General features: G+C 37.9%; 1 protein-coding gene across 1 annotated transcript in view; it reads right to left on the minus strand.

Annotated features, from left to right (window-relative positions):
• The window catches only part of KATNAL1 (katanin catalytic subunit A1 like 1), an 85,890-nt gene that overhangs the window by 12,153 nt on the left and 51,627 nt on the right, over nucleotides 1-22,110 (minus strand). The window contains exons 5-9 of the mRNA XM_047078345.1: nucleotides 16,375-16,502; nucleotides 15,874-15,979; nucleotides 10,097-10,255; nucleotides 9,244-9,370; nucleotides 6,197-6,331 (exon numbers count right to left, since the gene is read on the minus strand). Coding sequence (XP_046934301.1) covers nucleotides 6,197-6,331; nucleotides 9,244-9,370; nucleotides 10,097-10,255; nucleotides 15,874-15,979; nucleotides 16,375-16,502 — 655 coding nt within the window. The remainder of the gene's footprint in view (nucleotides 1-6,196; nucleotides 6,332-9,243; nucleotides 9,371-10,096; nucleotides 10,256-15,873; nucleotides 15,980-16,374; nucleotides 16,503-22,110) is intronic.

Consider the following 22,110-nt stretch of genomic DNA (forward strand, 5'->3'; position numbering starts at 1 on the left):
AGCCACTAGGTGTCCCCCAATTATCTATTTCTGAATAAAAAAGTTACACTAAAGCATGGTGGCCTAAAATAACAATTTATTACCTTCATAGGTTCTGTGCACCAGGAATTTGGGAGAAGCTTAGCTAGAAAGCTGTAGCTTAGGGCCTATGATGTCTAATTTTATGTGAACTTGGCTGGGCCACTGTGTCAGATATTTTGTCAAACATTATTCTAGATGTTCCTGTAAAGATGTTTTTGTATGATGTTAGTATTTAAATCAGTGGATTCAGTCAAGCAGACTGCCCTCCATAATGCAGATGGGCCACATCTAATCAGTTGAAGGCCTGAACAGAACAAAAGCCAGACCTGCCCAGAGCAAGAGGGAATTGTGCCCAGAAAGGGCCTTCAGACTTTAATTGTGACATCAACTCTACCCTGAGTCTCCAGCCTGCCAGCCTACCCTGAAGATTTTAAACTTGACAGTCTCTGTAATTCCATGAGCTAGTCCATTAAAATAAATCTGTCTCTTTATACACATGTTCTATTGGTTCTGTTTCTCTAGAGACCCTGACTAATACAGGGCCTCTCATGAAATTTCAGTCAAGGTACAGGCCAGGCCTACAGTCATCCAAAGGCAGCTAACTCACATAACAGAAAAGCTGGTGTTGGCTCTTGGTGGGACATGTTAGTTCCTTCTCACATGGGCTTCTCCACAGGCTCTTTGAATTCATGGTGTGGCAGCTGGCCTCCCCAAAAGCATATGATCTGAAAGAGGGAGAGCCAGGCAGAAACTGTCCTTTTTATGATCTGGCCTTGGAAGTCATATATAGATAGCATCATTCTGCCATATTCTATTCCTTAGAAACAAATCACTAAATCCAATCCATTTTCAAAGGGAGGGAAGGAAGTTCCACCTTTCGAAAGGAAAATCTCAAAGAATTAAAGGAAAAGATGGACAAAATGGATGAAGAGATGAGGAATCCCAGCAAAATAATGGAGACTATAAAAAATAACCAAATGGAAATGCTAGATTTACAAAATATATCTGAAATGAAAAATTCACTGGACAAGATTGAAAGCAGATTAGGCAATGGCAGAAGAAAGTGTCAATGATCATGAATATAAATGAACAGAAATTATCCATCTGAATAAGACTGAAAAAAAATGTAAGAGAGTCCCAGTGACCTATGAAACAATATCAAAGTCCAACATACATATAGGATAAATAAAAGGAAAACTCCACAGAGGTACATCATAGTAAAACTGCTGAAAACAAAAAGATAAACATGATCTCTTAAAAACAACCAGAGGACAACCACTTAAGAAAATCCAACCCGTTTTCTATAGTTAAACATATAGTACCACATGACCCAGTTATTTCACTGGTAGGTATTTATCCAAAAGAAATGAAAACATGTCCACACAAAGAATTGAACATGAATGTTGACAGCAGCTTTATTTACAACAGTCTCAAAACAGAAACCACGCAATATCCATCAATAAGAGAATGGATAAATAATCTGTCATATGGCCATAAAAGGAAATACTACTCACCAGTAAAAAAATAACATTGATAAATGCCAAAACAATTATGCTGAAGAAGACAGTCCAAAATAATTCATACTGTATGATCCTACTTATGAAATTCAAAATTATAATGGCAAAGATCAGATCAGTGGTTGCCTGAGGTAGAAGGTGTTGGGAAGAAAGAAGAACAGACAAAGGCACACAAGAAATTCTATCATAATGAAAGATATGTTCTGTACCCTGACTGGGGTATGGTTTCACGCTGTATACAACTGTCAACATCATCACATTGTAAGTGGATAAAGTTTATTACATATAAATCATTCTTTGATAAAGCTGATTTTGAAAAACAATAGCCAGGAGGGAAAAACACATTATATATACAATGAGATGAATGAAAGCTAACCTCACAGCAAAAAGCAGTGGAGGCCAGAAGATGACAAAATGATATCCTCATAAGTAATGAAAGAAAAAACAAAACAAAAAAACTTCCCAACCCAGAATTATTTATCGATCAAGAATATCCTTCAGAAATAAGGGTGAAATAAAGACATTTCAGATAACAAAAACTGAACTTGATGCTGGCACACCTTAAACCAGAAGAAATGTTACAGAAAGTTTTCCAGACAAATGGGAGATAGACCCAGATGAAAATCTGGACCTTAAAAAAGAAAAGCAGAGCAGCGGGGGTGTTAAATATGTAGGTAAATGAAAAACACTACTTTTTTGTGCTCCTCTTAAGTTTAAACTGACAATTTAAATCTCATTATATTGTGGGATCTACAATGAATGTAGGTGTAAAATACATGACAAAACAGCACAAAGGCAGAGGGAGGCAAACAGTTATTATATTTTACATGAAGTGGTACAGTATTAGCTTTAAATTGACTGTGAGAAGTTACAGGTACATATTATAATCCCTAGATTAACTGCTAAAAAAATAGGTACAGGTAAAGAAATCCAATAAAGGAATTAAAGTGTATAAAAAAATCAATTATCAAAAGAAATTAGGAAAAGAGGTACAGAGAAACAAACAAAATGGCACACTTAAACATAACCATATCAATAATTACATTATACTTAAATGGACTAAATACTCCAATTAAAAAACAGAGACAAACTAGATAAATAGCAAGACACAACTATATGCTGTCTACAAGAACTACACTGTAAAAATAAGGACAGGGTGAAAATTAAAAAAGAAAGCAGATATATCATACAAACAGTAAGCAGAAGAAAGATGGTGAGGCTGTATTAATATCAAAGTAAACATCAAGCTGGGGTGTCTGGGGGGCTCAGTTGGTTAAGCATCCAACTTGATTCAGGTCATAATCTCACGGTTTGTGAGTTCAAGCCCTGCATCGGGTTCTCGCTGTCAGCATAGAACCCACTTCGAATCCTCTGTCTCCCTCTCTCTCTCTGCCCCTCCCTTGCTCACTCTCTTTCTCAAAAATAAACATTAAAAAAAAAGTTAACATCAAGCCAAAGAGGATGTAACCAGAGACAGAGATATTTTATAACGGTAGAAAGACAAAGAAGGTATAACAACGATAACTATCTATGTACCTAATGACAGAACTTCAAAATGCATAAAGCAAAAATTGAGAGAATTAGGGCAAACAGTTATAAACAAATTCACAATCATATTTGAAAAGTTTAACAACCCATTCTCAGTAATTGATAAAAAAAAAAAAACTAGAGTAAAAACGTCAGTAAGAATCTAGAAGATTTGAACAATACTATCACACTAACTTGATCTGACCAACAATTACAGAATATTGTAATCAACAAACACAGAACAACATTCTATTTAATCGCAACTAAAACATGTCACCAAGAAAGACTATATGTTGAATTATAAAATAAATTCAATACAATTTAAAAATTGACATTCTACAGAGTAGTTCTTGACTATAATGGAATTGAATTAAAAATCAACAAGAAGATATCTAGAGAATCCTCACATATTTGGACAGTAAACCACAAACTTCTAAATAACCCAAGAGTCAAAGAAAAAAAAAACAACAACAAAAAAGGAAAATTAGAAAATATTTCTAACTGAATAAAGAAAATATGCTATAGCAAAATCTGTGGGATAAAGCCAAAGTGGTGCACAAAGAGAAATTTATAGCTGTAAATATGTATACTAAAAAAAGAAGAAAGGTTTAAAATCAATAGCATAAATTTCTACCTTTGGAAAGAGAAAATTAAAGTACAATGGAGAAATGATAAAAATAAGAGAAAAAAATCAATGACATAGGAAACAGAAAAATTTCAAAGCAAAATATTGAGTTTTTAAAAGATTAATAACATTGATAAATCTCTAGAGCAAGATGATCAAGAACAATAGAGATAAAACACAAATGACCCATTTTAGGAATGAAAACTGAGCCATTACTATAGACCCTACAGACAATAAAAGGAAAATTAGGTGTACAGATTTGTATTATGTCAACTTAAGCAAAGCTGTAATTTCATTTCCTAGAATTCTCCTCACTGAATAGTTCTGATTCAGTGTGCACCACATAAGTCATTATGGGTGAAATTTAAAAGGCAGAAATGAATCAACTCAGAAAATTAGTTCAGAATATGAAGTGAAGATGGACCACAGATTTAACTATAGTTTCTAAAAGAAAAATAGGAGAAAACCTTTGCCCCTTGGAGTAAACAAAGATTTCTTAAGACACAAAAAGTGCTATCTGTAAAGGAAAAGCTTAACAAGAAGACCATCAAAATTAAAGCTTTTCCGGGGTACCTGGGTGGCTCATTCAATGAAGTGCCCAGCTCTTTGTTTTAGCTCAGGTCATGATCTCACGGTTCACGGGTTCAAGCTCCGCATTGGGCTCTGCGATGATAGTGCAGAGACTGCTTGGGATCCTCTCTCTCCCTTTCTCTCTCTCTGCCCCTGCCCTGCTCATTCTCTCTCTCTCTCTCAAAATAAACAAATAGGGGTGCCTGGGTGGCTCAGTCAGTTAAGCATCTGACTCTTGGTTTCTGCTCAGGTCATGATCTCACAGTTTTTGAGTTTGAGCCCCGCACTGGGCTCAGAGCTAATGGTGCAGAGCCTGCTCGGGATTCTCTCTCTCTCCCTGTCTCTGCCCCTCCCCTGATCGTGCTCTCTCTCTCCTTCTCTCTCTCTCTCTCAAAATAAATAAACTTAAATAACTAATTAAAACTTTCCTTATCAATAGACACCATAAAGAAAATTGAAAGGCAAACCAAACTGGAAGAAAATGTTCATGATGTGTGTATCTGATAAAGAACTACACAGCATTAATAGAACAACAAATAAACCAATTAAAAACTGAGCAAAGGACTTGAAAAGACACTGCACAAAAGATACACCAATGACCAACAGGCCCATGAAAAGGCACTCCACATTATGAGTCATTAGAGAAACACAAATTAAAACCATAATTAGAGTATTTCAGACTTGTTAGGAGGACTAAAATTAAAATACCGACCATACCAAATGTTGGCAAGGATGTGGAAATACTGGAATTCTCGTTGGTTGATGGTGAAAGAGTAAAATGGTACAACCACTTGGGAAAAGTTTGAGTATTATAAAGTTAAACATATACATATCTACCCTAGGACCCACCTGTTCTATTCTTAGCTATAGTACCCAACAGAATCCAGAACACTCATCCACAAAAAGATTTGCACAAGAATTATTTACACCTTCATTCATAATAGCTCTAAACTAGACATAACTCAAATGTTCAACCAAAAAAGGAATACATAAATTGTGGCATAATCATATCAGGAATATACCAATACACGTAACCACATGGATGAATCTCAAAACATTATGGTGCCTGAAAGTAACAGACACACAAGAGTACATACATATTACGATTCCATTCATGTGAACTTTAATAATAGGTAAAATTCATCTATGGTGACAAAAACCAGGAAAGGTAATGCCAATTAAGGGTTTGAATTAACTGGTAGGGGGCACATAGAAACTTCCTGGGTGCAGAAATATCCTACATCTTCAGTAGGGTACCGATTAAACGGGAAGATTCATTTGTCAAAACTCACCAGAATACACACTTAAGATTTAAATTTTATCTCAATTTTATGTAAATTTTATTTCAATATAAAAAGAAAAAAATTCACTTATGAAAATTTCAACAGTCTTCAATAGGATGAAATTATATTTTTCGGAGCAGCATATTTTGAAGCAAATCCCAAGAGAACTTTATTTTTAATCACTTAAGATTTAATGAGGACTGTAAAAGTAAAAATTCAGGGGCGCCTGGGTGGCTCAGCTGGTTAAGCGTCCAACTCCGGCTCAGGTCCTGATCTCAGTGAGTGAGTTTGAGCCCCACACTGGGCTCTCTATTATCAGCTCGGAGTCCACTTCAGATCCTCTGTCCCCCTCTATCTCTCCCCCTCCGCCCCCCCCCTTGCATGTGCATGCAAACTCTCTCTCAAAAATTAACATTCAAAAAAAAAAGTAAAAATTTAGATATCCTATCAAATTTATTAACACGAATACTGCTCTGAAATGTAAGGAGCTCAAAAGAGAACTACTGTGGCCTCTCTTTCCACTTAAGACCAACTGGTTTTGTGATACTACAACCTTTAAGTAGAATGCCAATGGACTAAATTCTTACGTAAATGGAAAAAGGTAACAGGAAGTAAAATAAAAAAATATATATAGTAAAAGGAAGGCATCATACCTGTTGGGAGAGGTATATATATCCTTTTTTCTAATCTCCTTCTCAAAGCTTCATCAATGTCCCATGGGAAATTAGTAGCAGCCAATACCATAACCATTTTGGAAGGATCATCATTCTCTAAAGCTCCTCCAACTCCTATAAATGGTAAGGGCAAAAGAAGGAGTTTTTCTTACTGTTCCTTATTCTTTCATTCAACTCACATCTCTAAGCATCAGCCACAGGCTTCGTCATAGGCTCAATGACGAAAATAATGCAGTCCTTCTGACCTCTGTATGGTGGCAGAACCAGACACATCAACAGATAACTACAAAACAAGGAGGTAACGATTTACATCATCTAATCCAATAAGAAAAATATTTTTTTTCTGTAAGAAAATGAATATAGATTTAATTTGCTCTGAAAAGAAAAGGCATGGGAGATTATGCTGTTTTCTTCCTTATTTTTTTAAATCATGAAGTTCCTCAAAAAAAATTTTATTTTAGTTGTCAGTCTAATTTATTTTCTCAAGAATAAAAAGGTTCACATCTACTAATGTACTAGCATGCAATCATAACATTTGTTGCAGGTTATATACGGCAACAATTTTATCCTTCAAACTTCTAAGTGACTTGTTAAAAATCAACAAGAAATTTGAGAATAAACCTAATAATCAGTCACTACTGAAAACAGCATTTCTTTTCATACCAAACAAAATGTATGCACATTGAGTCTACTTTTTCAGAATTAAAATTTTAGAATAAGAAGCTTCAGATTACACAATGGCAACTCTGGAAAATGTTCAGTGAAAAAAAAAAAAAAACATCAAATACTCCACAAAGTTTATTGATAAGAGTTTCTAGTTGTAGCCTGGCATAACAAAGTAGAGAATTTATTTTTTTTTAATTTTTTTTAATGTTTATTTCTTTTTGAGAGAGAGAGAGAAAGACACGTCAGTGGGGAGGGGCAGAGGGAGAGGGAGACACAGAATCTGAAGCAGGCTCCCGGCTCCGAGCTGTCAGCACAAAGTCCAATGCAGGGCTCCAACCCACGTACCATGAGATCGTGACCTGAGCAGAAGTCAGACATTTAACCGAATGAGCCACCCAGGCGCCCCACAAAGTAGTGAATTTAAAGCAACCCAGTTCAATACGGTATTTTCTTAATAAATTATTACTAAACTCCTGATTCAACCATTGCCACAAAGAATCAAGCTCTCCAGGCTGCCTGTGTGGCTTAGTTGTTAAGTATCTGACTTTGACTCAGGTTATGATCTCATAGTTTGTGAGTTCGAGCCCCACACTGGGTGAGCTCAAGACCTGCTTGGGTAGCCCCGCTTCTCTCTCTCTTCTTCTCCCTCTATCTTTCTATCTGCCCCTCCTGGGATTTTCTCTCTGCCCTTCACTCACTTGTGCCCTTTCTCTCTTTCTCTCTCTTTCTCTCACTCTCTCTTTCTCTCTCTCTCTCTCAAAAAAAAAAAAAAAGAAAGAAAGAAAAAGTAATCAAGCTATCCAACTAACAAGCAACAGAACTGTAGTCACAAATACCCCTCGATGAAATTCAGCTAAATTTATATTCAGTGATATTTTTAAAACATCTAATAGGTTTCCTCTAGATCCCTCCCCAAAAATATAACATACTCACTCTTTTCTTTCATACTTCAGCAGAAATTAAAATGATAAACATTTTGAGGGGAGGACTTGTACTACATTGTTTTATGTATCTTACAGTGCCTGGCACCATATAGAACACACACTACAAGTATTCAGTAAGTATCTATAGCTGGTGTATAACCTTATTTGTTTTGAAACAGCACATTCTGGATATTAACACATTTTACATATACCACACAACTACCAGAATAATAAACCTCTAAAAGAAGGCTCTGGCCCATCACTCTCTTCCTTCAATGACATTCCTTTGTCTGAAAAACTTCTGCCAAAGCTTCAAAGCCCAACTCAGCTATTCCCTTCCATGATTCCCTTAGTCTGGGTGGCACCTTTCCTACTGTGTTTTCACTACACCCAGAGGTCAGTTCTACCACACAACTTATAATGTATTGTTAAGTTGCCTGCTTCCCAACTAGACCAGTGGTTCTACTTTCTGGTTTCATGCTCCTTTTATTTTTTTTTAAGTTTATTTATTTAGTTTGAGACAGAGAGAGAGAGAGAGGGAGAGAGAGAGAATCCCAAGCAGGCTCCGAGCTGTCAGCACAGAGCCTGCCCGACGCAGGGCTCGAACCCATGAACCGTGAGATCACGATCTGAGCTGAAATCGAGAGTCAGACATTTAACCAACTGCGCCACCCAGGTGCCCCTCAGGCTCCTTTTACACTCTTAAAAATTATTGAGCTCCAAAGAGCTTTTGTCTGTGTGTAATGTAACTATCAATATTTAGCATGAGAAATTAAAATGGAGAATTTTTAAAAATATTAATTCATTTTAATATAATAATGAATCTATTATTTGTTAATGTAAATAACATTTTATGAAAAATAACTATGATTTTCAAAACCAAAAAGAAACCAGTAAGAAGAGTGGCATTTTCTTACATTTTTGTAAATCTCTTTAATGTCTGACTCAACAGAGAACAGCTGGATTCTCATATCTGCTTCTGCTTTCCATCTATTATGACATCCGAAATGTCTTGTAGTCTCTGAAAAACTACACTGTATTCTCGGGGAGAGAATGAGAATCAGAAAGAGTAAATAACGTCTTGATATTATCATGAAAATAGTTTAGCCTTTGCAGACCTTTTCAAAGGGTCTTAAAGGGGTCCTGGGGCCCCGGACCACCTCTCCGGAACCTCTGCTCTTAATAGTTAAGTCCTTGCAGACCATGACGTTCCTTTTCTTTGTAACTTCAGAACCTGAAATGGTACGTGATTCATGACAGGTATGCAAGAAGTGCTTTTCCTGAGTGCACGAACAAATGGGGGGGGATGAACAAATGATCACAAATAAATTCAGGCTGCCTTCTAGTCCCTTCCCTGACAATTTCCACAATATGAATCTCCACAAAATTCAAAAAGGAAATATAATGGTTGGGTGACAGTAATTAAACATCAATTACCATCCATCTGAATGAGTAGTTCAGACTTGACTCTGCGACTTGCCTCGTGTTCATCAGAGGTTCCTCTTCGACTGCAGATGGAATCTATCTCATCAATGAAGATTGTGGTGGGTGCATAAAATCTAGCCTTTGTGAAAAATATTTTAAAGAAACCATTTAATGAGCTCATAAAATAATCTGATTTTTTTAATGCCATTTCCTCCTCCTAAGGAAATGGTAAAAACAAAAAGAGCAGAAATTTTGCACTGCTTTAATGTCACCATGTGGTTACCAACAGCGATTAAATCATTTATATCACATAAAGGAAATTTCTAAAAATAAAAGCTATATGGTTGGTGAAGGTAGCTGACATACATGGGGATTCATAATACTATTATTTATACTTTCTGTATTTGAAAATTTCCAAAATACAAATCTTTTTAAAGACAAATTACCAATCACCATCCTCAAACATACATACTTTCTTAAATAACTACCGCAAATCCCTTATGAAAAAGGAACAAACGTCAATGATAGATCAATTTGATTTTTAAAATATACATTACAAAATACTCTGCTCAACCAGCTCATTAGAAATACAGAAATATCAAACATACACAACTCCAACGTGTCTTCAACCCTCACTGGAAAGGATGCTGAAGGGCCTTCTCTTATGTCAGAGAGGAAAACACACATCAACTACTCCACAAAACCCACTACCCCATATCTTACTCATGGGTCAAGAACTGTTCAACTGTAAGTCCATTTGCCCTTTGAAAAACAGATCCCCAGGTGAATGGATCTAGATTTACAGGGATATCATTTGTCTACACAAACAGTACTTTGAAATCTGAATATATAGATCATCACTCACCATTTCAAACAACAGACGGACTAACTTCTCAGATTCACCTCTATATTTAGATGTCAATGTAGAAGAGGAAACATTGAAGAATGTTGTGCCACATTCGGTGGCAACAGCTTTAGCTAGCATAGTCTTCCCAGTGCCGGGGGGTCCAACCATCAGTACGCCCTGAAATTTCAAAAGATGTATTTAAATGTTTTATCAGATTAAAATACATTCTTATAAAGTATCATCAGCTATTGGCATACATAAAAATCCCCATCAAAAGGTAAACCCAATTATCACAGTGAAATCATGGTGCATTTGATATGAGTATCATTTTACAGAGTAAGAAAAAATGAAGACTGATTTCATAAAATGTCTCGAATCAGAGGTAGTCAGAAATGGGTGTTACAACAAAAGGCCCAGACAAGAAGAAATCTTCTGATACATTTCGAAAGAACCTACCCAGGGGCACCTGGGTGGCTCAGTTGGTTAAGCGTTCAACTCTTGGTTTCGGCTCAGGTTATGATCTCACGGTTCATGAGTTTGAGCCACACTCTGGGCTCTGTGCTGTCAGTGTGGAGTCTGCTTGGGTTTCTCTCTCTCTTAGTCTCTCTCTGGTCCTCCCCCACTCATACTCTCACTCTCAAAATAAACAAATAAATTAAAAAAAAAAAAAAAAAGAACCGACCCAATTTTCTTAAACCTGGAAGAAGATACGTATGTATAGTCTTGAGCACTGCTTAAGAATGACTGCTCTATTTAAACATAAAATAAAACCTTTTCTACCACATCTAGTAGAATTACATATTCCTTGCCCTCCTAAGGGACAAAACCAATCTTCCACAATACATAATACACAGTTTTTAATCAAAACTAGATCTACTTATCAGTTAGTAAGGTAACTGAAATCTAGTGGCAATTCAAGCATAACCAATTTAGCTAGCATTTCGTCAGCTTAATGTGCTAGACAATAGTTTACATACGGTAGTGTTACCGATGGAAGAGCCACTAAATATAACAGACTCAAAACTACATTTTAGTTACTTAATACCTTTGAAAACAAAACTATTCTGTAAAAATAAATCAATAAGGAGTAAAAATTATTCAAGAACACCAATCCTTTAGTGTTGAAGACTACTGGATTTTCAGATACTTCCTATTTTCTTCTGACACTTTTAATGGGAGTGCAGATATATAGGTGACGTTACATTTCTTTTGTATAATAGTGGATGATCTTAATAATTCCTTCCCATTTATTTGGCTTAATAAGCTTCTGGGGATTTACATTTTGAAAACTATGTGCACATAAAAGTTTCAGAAATTTAGAAACTGTCCAAATTCTTTTCTAGTGTAAAAATTAAGAAAAGGAAAACTCTTTTAAAATAGAGCCTGGAGGCCAGAAGGGGGAGCTCTCACACCCTACAACCCCTAGTCGATTGCAGACCCAAGGGGAAGAGATCGGTCTTGCAAGTCTATGCTACCTTAGCTACTTTACCACCCCAGCAGGAGGAAGAAAGGTTTTTCTACTCCCCTGGCAACAGTCCAGCCAATGAAAGAGTGTCATAACCCAGCGAATGAAAAACCACTATACTTTAACCTTACACTTTGCTCCAATAGATTTTCCTTTTTTTTTTTTTTAATGTTTATTTATTTCGACAGAGAGAGAAGCAGCAGTGTGGAAGGGGTGCAGGGAGAGAGAGAGAGTGAGAGCGAGGGAGAATCCCAAGCAGGCTTCCTGCTGTCAGTGCAGAGGCCAACTCAGTACTCTAAATCAAGAGTCCGACAGTCAGATACTTAGCTGACTGAGCCACCCAGGAGCCCCTCCAGTACACTTTTTCTTTGCAACAGGCCTCCCAATTTCTCCTTTCCTCTATAAAAGGGTGTTCCTCTCCTTTGTTCTCCAGTCTTGCCTATGGTTCTGCCATAGCTTGCTTGTCCTAAATTGCAATTCTCTGCTATTCCTAAATAAACCCAGTTTTTGCTGATAAAGTAAGTGAGTTTTATTTTTCAGGTTAACACAGCTATAGAATTCAGACACCCAGAAAGAGCAGAGGTCACTAGGATTTAAAACACTACTTTTGGGGCGCCTGGGTGGCGCAGTCGGTTAAACGTCCGACTTCAGCCAGGTCACGATCTTGCGGTCCGTGAGTTCGAGCCCCGCGTCAGGCTCTGGGCTGATGGCTCAGAGCCTGGAGCCTGTTTCAGATTCTGTGTCTCCCTCTCTCTGCCCCTCCCCCGTTCATGCTCTGTCTCTCTCTGTCCCAAAAATAAATAAACGTTAAAAAACTTTAAAAAAAAAAAATAAAACACTACTTTTATAAAAAGTATTTTGCTTTGCAAGGAGCCTTTAACGGTGCATGAGATTGGTATTTTGGCAACTGTAAAAACAACTAATATAGCACAGCTATAGCCAAATTCATTATTTCTTTTTCTAATGTCCCCTTTGAATGCCCTTCTCAGTTCCTGTAATGTCCTTCAATGGGGCCACCTCCAACAGGAGCTAATTTCCAAAATTAGCATCTGTACATAGATAGATTCACACAGTACAGTATTTATAAACGTCAGCTCCTCTTTCAATTATCTCCTCGGTTTCCTGTATCTCCTTCTCTATCGGCTCCTTCCCTCAGTATATAAGCAGATTTAAATCTGTCCTGTTAACAAAAAATCCTTCACTCGACCCTACATATCCTCTAGCTACTATTCACCTCGCCTTCCCTTCTCAGCCAACCTTCTTAAAGAAATGGTATGTGTTTACTATTTTTTCTTTATGAGCTACAATCCGCCTTCCGCCTCCACTAATTCACTAAAACTGCCTAATTTACTAATGCCAGGGTCATTTTTCAACTTCTGTCGTTTCTCCTTCTCTCTGTCCATTGACGGTGCTGATACCTAACGGTCATTCCCTCTTCCTGAAACGCTTTCTCCCTGGGTTAATTCTATGACCCTCTTCCTTCCCTGAGACTCCTCCTACTTGGGACTCTGTTCAGTGCCTTTCGGGTCTCCTCTTCCTCTGCCCTTTACATTCTCAAAGCGATTCCAAGCCTTTTGCTCTTTTCCCTTTATAGACCTCCTTGAACCATCTCATCCACATGCATATTCTCACTATTTTAATTTAAATCCAAACTCTGTCCTAAGCTCCACACCTCTATTTCCAATTACTTGCTGAGTATTTACCTAAACATATTTTGTTTCTATTTAAACCTGCACCTCTTCTCAATTTCCAGTATCAGTTTATAGTATGCATGCTGTATAATAAAGAATTTGGCTGTTTTTTCCCCCCAGTTCCTGGGAGGTGGAGACCACAAATCCTCGGAATTTCCAAAGTGACAGGAGTGTCTTTGTCGTTTCATTTGAATCCTGAAATTTTATGTTAATGTGGTGACTCATGGTAGGCCCCTATATAGTTTATGCTAATGAGATAATTCAGATGGTAGCTGGCCTTGCCAGAAAAACCAACCATAGGATCAGAGCGTTAGGACTTTGAGCCAACTTTGGCTTGAGTGATGTCAACCAGACCTCTAGAGAAAGGAGACTGGAGACTGAGACACGTGGGCAGTGATTCAATCAATCCCAGCTATGTAATGAAACCCCAATAAAAACGCTCCACAGTGAAGCTTGAGTGCGCTTCCTTGCTGGCAGGACTCTATGTGTTGTCACACACCCATGTGCTAGGAGGGCAAAGCAACCTGACTCTATGGACAAAAAAACAACAGCAGCTTCGCTTCCGGCATCCTCCTGATCTTGCCCCTATGCGCTTCTTCCCTTGGCTAGTCCCGATTTGCCTCCATTTGCTATGATAAAAATTGTGATTGTAAGTACAGTGCTTTCCTAAGGTCTGTGAGTCATTCTAGAGAATTGCCAAATCTAAGGGGATAGTAAGAACCCCCAAATTTATAGCCAGCTGGCCAGAAGTGAAGGAGACCTGGGGACGCCCAAGTAGGCAGCTGGCATCTGAAGTGAGGACAGTCCCACGGACAAGTGCCTTCAACCTATGAGGTTTGGCCCAAAGTAGCTGGTGTCCCAAGTAACTGCACGCTCCTTCAATTAAGCCTGGAATTTGGGGGTCATACACCTTGTCCCTCTTCCTCATCCCTATAAACTATTAGTCATATCTTTTATGTATCTCATAAATCCACCCATTGTTCACTGGCCAAATAACAAATGCCTTTGTTCAGGTCCTCACTGTTCAGCTCGACTGGTGCAACATCTTCTTAATCAGATTCCTCATCTATGCCCATCTCCAGTCCATCCTCCATACTTCTGGTCAAGGTGATCTTTCTACGTTTGCAAATCACCCTCCTGCTAAAGACTTACAGAGCTTGGGGCGCCCGGGTGACTCAGTCGGTTAAGCCTCCAACTCTTGATTTCGGCTCGGGTCACGATCCCACAGTTTTTGAGTTCAAGCCCTTCGTCAGGCTCCACGCTGACAGCACTGAGTCCACTTGGGATTCTCTCTCCCTCTCTCTCTGCCCCTCCCCCCCTGCTTGCTCTCTTTCTCTCAAAATCAATAAGAAAACTTTATAAAAAAAAGATTTACAGGGCTCATCGTGATAGGTGGGTGTATGCCTACTATTCCTGCTGTCTTAAAGCTCTTTTTTTTTTTTTAACGTTTTTTTATTTATTTTTGCGACAGAGAGAGACAGAGCATGAACGGGGGAGGGTCACAGAGAGGGAGACACAGAATCTGAAACAGGCTCCAGGCTCCGAGCGGTCAGCACAGATCCCGACGCGGGGCTCGAACTCACGGACCGCGAGATCATGACCTGACCCGAAGTCGGCCACTTAACCGACTGAGCCACCCAGGCGCCCCTTAAACCTCCTTTAAATACCTACTTTTAAATACCTACTTTTCTCTCTTTTAAATATCGTTTTAACAGTTACAATAAAAAGGGAATATACAGTAATATGTTACCAAAATTTGGTAGATTTGTAACAGTCCACAAAAGTTTTTAAATTGTAGAAGACAATCAAAATGCTATGGGTATTCCAAGCTATTTGTGTAAACACACAATTTCTCCTCTTCTTTACTGTAAGGCATGTCCAAAGAGAAAGAGATATTGAGAAGAGAAACAGACCTTCCTACGTCATTCAGAAGGGCAAAGTAAGATCATGGTTTTATTTCACTCCACCAGTCAGATTTGCCTGTGACTAAGACCAAACAAAGTTCCAGGCAGCCATTGTCAGAAGGTTCTTTTTTAAGATGCCAAATAAAAGCAACGGACTTGGGAACTAGCCCTGGGCAGACTTTTTAATCTGAAGTAGAGGGCATGTCTTAGAATTATACCATGCTTAACTGAAGTGACCAAAATTATTAACAGTGAGAAACACGTCAACTTTTAGAAAGGCATTTATTTGATCAAACACTTATTCTATGAGATTCCCTGCTGTTTAGGGGCACCTGGCTGGCTCTGTTGGGAGAGCATGTGACTCCTGACCTTGAGGTCGTTGAGTCTGAGCCCCAGGTGAGGTGTACAGATTACCAAATAAATAAATAGACTCTTTAATTTGCTTCTTAATTTTTTTATCTACAGAAACAGACATCTAGAAAATTCTTAAAGCTAATCCCTAGCTTGGCAAACCTGAGGGGCGTGACTTAACTGAAGACGGTAATTTCAACACTCTGTCCCTCTCTTGCCATGCAGAGGCAACACACCTCAACTACAAATTCAAATCCAGGTATTTAGGGGGTACACAAACCTTTTACTCACTGTGCTAACAAACACATAAAGAAACCACAATGGTGTCTTTCATTATCACATAAGCCACACTTTTATACCTATTTTATTTTAATACATGCTCACCTTCCACGGCCTTCTAATCCCTTTGAAAAAGTCAGGCATCCACATTGGCAGAACAACAGCTTCCCTGAGCAACTTCTTAGCTTCTTCCAAATCTGCTATGTCATCCCTTTGCAACGACAGCAAAGTTTCGTGTTTATTCAAGGACACCTCTGACTTTTGGGCAATACTAATTCTTTTAAATTTTTTATTTATGAAGTTATTATTACATTAAGAACATGATTTAATTAATACTGCATAAAATGATCAGTGAAAACATATGGCAGTTATTAATTAGGACATGTTATTCAATTAACAACCTTCATCAGTTATGGCAACATCAAATTAACATGTAAAATGTCTTGGTTATATTTTGAAAGAATTGTCCTGTCAATCCTACACACTCATATATTAGGCATGAAGTCACAGTCAGGAAGATTAATGGATAATAAGAAAAGACTCACACCAGGCCACCCAATAACGTGCTTTCTCTGCTACTTTAATTTAAGAACTTAAAAGACTAACCAATGAATGCTAGGATTCCTGGATACGATGTCTCTCTCAAGAGTTTCTACCAGATCCTTATCATAGCCCGCACCATCAAATTTGGGAATTTCACCATCACTTGCACCGTCTTGCATATTCTTCCTTCCCTGGAGACAGATATAAAAACAGTACTGTTCAATAACAAAAGATCATTTTAGGGGCGGCTGGGTGGCTCAGTTGGTTGAACGTCCAACTCTAGATTTTGGCTCAGGTCATGATCTCACGGTTTGTGGGATCGAGCCCCGCCTTGGGCTCTGTGCCAACAACTCAGAGCCTGCTTGCGCTTCCCTCTCTCTTTCTCTCTGCCCCCTCCTGACACATGCACTCTTTCTCTCAAAATAAATAAACATTTTTTAAAAACACACAAAAAAAGATAATTTTAATTAACATCACTGAGTTTCAAAATATAATGTAATCATTTTAAATAATTTGTTTGTTATTTTAAGATAGTGTTTTCTGATTACCCAAATGCTACCCTTCCTTGTTCATTTCCTCAGAAACAGATGAATTGGCCAACTTTATTATCCACTCCTTCAAATTTACATCCGTGGACGGACAGTTGCAAGTAAGACTAAAATGACCCTTGCTAGATATTTCTGAATTTGTGGATGCAGGGAATTTCCACCACCACCAGAGAATACACAGACTATTAATGCAGAGGAGAAAACAACCTTAATTCACTGAGAACCTACTACATGCCAATGAATCTCACATATAACTATCTCATTTAATACTCACAACAAGGTAGGTATTATTATCCTTATTTTTACAAATGAGGACCTAGGACTCAGGTGAAATAACTTAATCACCCATAATTATTAAATGGCAGAGTAGAGATTTTAATGCATCTCTTCCTGACTCCCCGAACCCGTGCCCTTTGCACAACATCAGACCATCTCATGCCTAATGGAGTCAGCTTACAGCTTAAGAGCTTTACAAACTATGACATCCTTCAAAGCAACCAAGAAGAGGCTGCATATAGGGAAAGAGTTGGGACTCTGAACTGCTTCTTACAAAGCCTTTTCCCTGTTACTCTAAGCGCCCCTCAGGATTCAGGGGTTTCTTCCTAGTAAGGTCCTTGGACCACATCATAAAGTCATTGTAGTGATAATGGTAAAAGGACCTTTTTAAGTGGTGCTATTAAGACCACTAAAGCAATATACTTTACCCCAATTCTTCATTTAATAATATGGTGGCTTTAAAAAAAGAATTACATGCTCTGTTTTCTATGGGGTTCTGCCAAGATTTACTCAGCTTTGAAGAGCTTGAAATGAAATGTGCTCAGTTGCTAGAGATAGTTCAACCAATGGAACGACGTCAGAGGACAGAGCCAAATACTTCCCCAGAGCTTCAGCCCCACAGTTACTGTCTAATACAAAAACGAAAGGGAAAGTAGTCAAAAAATGAGTCAATATCCTAAGCTTAAATCTGAAGGGAGAGAACAGCAATGAACCCCTCCTACCACACTTCATCTGAGATACACCATAGGCTTGACCATAAGTGCCGACAGGGGACTAAATGGCTCCCTTTGGGCAAATGCTCTAGTTCATTAAGCCACTAGGTAAATGACCAAATAGTGATCTTGGTAACTCGACCCAAAAAATGAATAATTTTCTGTTTCTAGGTAGCACAGTGCCACTATCAAGCTGAATTTTCAGAAAGATTCTTGTATTTCAGATGATAGATATTAATACTGACACTATGAAAAAGAGTAAATTTCGGGGCGCCTGGGTGGCTCAGTCAGTTAAGCATCCAATTTCAGCTCAGGTCATGATCCCACAGTTCATGAGTTCAAGCACTGCATGGGGCTCTGTGCTGACAGCTCAGAGCCTGGAGCCTGCTTCGGATTCTGTGTCTCCCTCTCTCTCCACCCCTCCCTCTCTTGTGCTCTGTCTCTGTCTCTCTCCCTCTCTCAAAAATAAATAAACATTAAAAAAAAAAGAGTAAATTTCTGGCATACCTACACAACAAACATTACATCTACAAATTTTAAATGAGCTCGGTCTAGAATCACATTTTATAATACAGGTAGGGCACAGTTACAAAGCCACATTCAAACAAATCACCAGAAACTAATCCCTTTAAAAACTCTTCTAGGGCTCAGTCTGTTGAGCATCCAGCTCTTGACTTCAGCTCAGGTCATGATCTCACAGTTTGTGGGTTCAAGCCCCGCATCCGGCTCCGCACTTGGGATTCTCTCTCTCTTCCCCTCCCCTGCTCGTGCTCTCTTTCTCTCTCAAAATAAATAAACTTAAAAAAAAAAACACCTCTTCTAGAAATAAATCAACTAAAGAATGCAACAGAAACTGATATATCTGAGACTTAAGTCTTGAAATGGCATCGTAATTTAAGACCTACCAAAAAATTACTATTAAAAAATGTAGGTAGACATCCATTTTAATATGAATGTCCAAGTGGTAGGAAAGACTTGATAAATACTACCAAGAGAAAGAAAAAGCTGTACACTTATCTGAAAGTAATAGAAATCAGAGGATTTTTAAGAATAATAAATACGTGAGCATCTGTCTAACACATTTCATTGTGCAGTAGGTTTTATCGGTGAATGCATATACACTATCTGCCCTCATTGAGCATCTAGTCTGGTAGGGGAAACAAGGAACAAGTAAACAAAACAAAAACACACATAATCATAAACTGCGAAATGCTACGAAAAATGTGGGTGGTCAGGGTGGCTAAAAGGTATTGAGCAAATAAAACAGATTGGAGAGGAAGGCAGGGGCCAACTCACCTAGGCCCCTGCAGGTCACAGTGAGGAGTTTGGATTTTATTCTAAGTGCACGGGGAAATTTCTGAAATGTGTTCAATAGGGAAGTAACAGGATCCGATTTACATTTTTAAATGATCCTCTGCCTACCATGTGGGAAAAGGATGGGGTGGAGGGAGGAGAAGCAGCAGAGAAAGAAAAGCTTCTATTACACTCCTCAAGGTCAAGCCTCTTAATTTGCAGAAGAGGAAATACAGGTGTAAGCCAGTCAAATGACCTGCCCTAGAATCCAAAGTTTATCAAAGGTAGAGATGAGATCTGAGTACAAATTAAGCAAAAAAGATTCTAGGAACTTTTACAAATCAAAATGGTGAGGTTATTAAAGAAAAAAATTAGGGAAACTAAAAGTAAATCATTTGGTTACATTGAGAAATCAACAAAATGGGTGACCATTATCCTTCAAAACAAATACCCAGCTAACCCGGAATAGGGATATCAAATATAAGTAACTGTAGTTTCAGTTCATGGGCTAGACTAACTGTAATACCTAAAAGGGACTGAGTTTTCAGGCAACTAAGATAACCTCACCCAAGATATTATTACCTGTACAGTTTATTAATGATAACAATACTAGCTGCAATAACACTGAAATGATCTTAGAATTCTTTGCTTAGATTTTCACATTAATTGACAAAGGTCAACACTAGCAAGAATCTGATATTTAGCATGAAGTCTAACAGCCCTTTTTCCTCAAAATATTTTAGTATCTTTTTGCTAACATCTCAATTACCCTTATCAAGAAAGATTTGTTAATGATCTTTCATTAGTATTGGCTCATCATTCTATTTGAAAAAAAAAATTAGGCTAGAATTAGCAACTAACCCAATATTAGATAGAGTCCATTAATAACACAGCTTGGCCTAAAGCACAAACAACGGTTTTTGCATTTTATTGTGCGCCTCCCCACAGGGGCAGATGAAGTGGAAGATGGTCAGTTACAGCTCTGAGTCTTGCGTTTCAGGTGACAAGTGAATTAGACCCAGAGAAGGATACCCAGGGTGAGAAAGGATTGAAAAACCACATCATATAGAGGAGAATCAAGGACACCAGAGACATTTAATGTAAAGAAGAAAACACTAACGGAGCCACATGACCAACTGACCTGTTCACCTCCATCTCCTCTATCTTATTCTAAAAGAAAGAACTGGGACCAATAGAAAGTGACAAAGGATATAAATTTCAGATCAGCAAAACAATTTTCTAACAATGGGTTCTGTCTAACAAAGGGGTCATTGCTCTTGTTAGGTGGTGAGCTACCCAACATCAGAATTACTAGCTAATTAGTAATAAAAAGCCACTGGCCCACAGTCCAAGTGATGTCTAAGTTCATCTCAACTGAGGTCAGCAACATCACGCCAGTAGTTTGGAATCGGTCATAGAAGTACTTATACTACAGAAATCAGCTGATGGTATAAATCGGGGCTTGATTGTTTTGTTAACAGTCTAGACTTAAGAAAATAAGGGGGGAATGTTAATGCAGGTGAAACTTAAAAGTATGTCATTTCCACAGTTGTTACTTCATAAATAGCGCAGAAATTAAGGAAATATTTTTCCGGTATCCGAAAACCATGATCCGATTCATCGAAGTTGCTCAAATACCTGATGAATGAATGAACTACCGACATACATTTCTATTGTTACACTTTCATCTTACTCGTTAATGAAAAAAAAAATACCACCCAACATTCATGTCAGAACTACATTTCTCTTCATCTGTTAACTGCAACCATAGGTTGGCCACAGATACAAGATTAGTAAAAATCAGCAGAGGCCTTGTGTGAGAGTCCATTAGCTCTACAAAATTTACAATAATAGTACTATATATTTTATGATTTGTAATGATGTGCTACACATCCTTAACATCAGATTTATAACAAATGTGTGAATGTGTATATACACACACATTTTCAGGAAACTAGTTACTGAACGTTTACCAGTACACTACTAGTTAGATGATCATCGTTCGTCAAATAGTACCCATATGATGGTATCCTTTTCTTCAAGGAAAAAAAAGTTTTCTTCAAGTCACTGTTCATCTGTACAAGGACCCATCAACAGCTCTCAATCCAGTTTATAACATCTCTCCACATCAGACATCCAGACATCCCTACACTTACTCAGGGATGATAAGGAAAGGAGTCAAAAAGGGTCATTTGTTACATGAAATTCAATGAAATAAAGTCATTGACATGTAATAATTTTAAATTAATTCTATTAATATAATTTACCATGCTTTATTCTGAATTCTATTTAAAAGCATATACAGCTTTAATCAGGAGATCATAATGGAAGCACTGCTCATTTCACTAAGAGTTAATTCACCATAGAGCCATAGTCTGAAAATACTTGAGAATCAGAGTTTTATGAATTAAACTTATTTTCGGTTGTAGTACAAAAACATTTCCTCTGCTACCTAATATTTTTAAACCATCTTTTTTCAATAAAAAAAATGCATTTATTATTTCTGCGTCTATTTCTATACCGACCCTAGGTTTAAACAGTTAAATAATAATACATCAAGGGGCACCTGGCCTGCTCAACTGGTGGAGCACGTGACTCTTGATCTCAGAGTTGTGGGCTTGAGCCCCCTGTTGGGTATAGAGATTACTCAGAAAAGATAAAAATCTTTAAAAAGAAATAATAATACATCGAACGTTCTCAGGTACATTCAAATAAGACTGACAAATATAGCTGTAAAGGTGAACTGATTCTTCTGACTCCCTCTCATCAATAAGAAAATAATCAGCGTGAGGTCAGGAGTCACACTTTATTAGAGTCTGTATTCCCAGTCCCTGCAAAGTATGACTAATACAAAGTACGCACACAATAAAGGTGTGTTAAGTAAACAGGGTAACAAACTGGCTTATGATGAGTCTGTGGACCTCAGGGAGAGAAAAACTGTAAGGGCTGAACAACAGATCACCACACAC

Source organism: Lynx rufus, unplaced genomic scaffold (genome assembly GCF_022079265.1).
Source record: "Lynx rufus isolate CCGP_SWC_20201006 ecotype Redwood Valley unplaced genomic scaffold, mLynRuf1.p SCAF_1, whole genome shotgun sequence".
Taxonomy (NCBI): domain Eukaryota; kingdom Metazoa; phylum Chordata; class Mammalia; order Carnivora; family Felidae; genus Lynx; species Lynx rufus.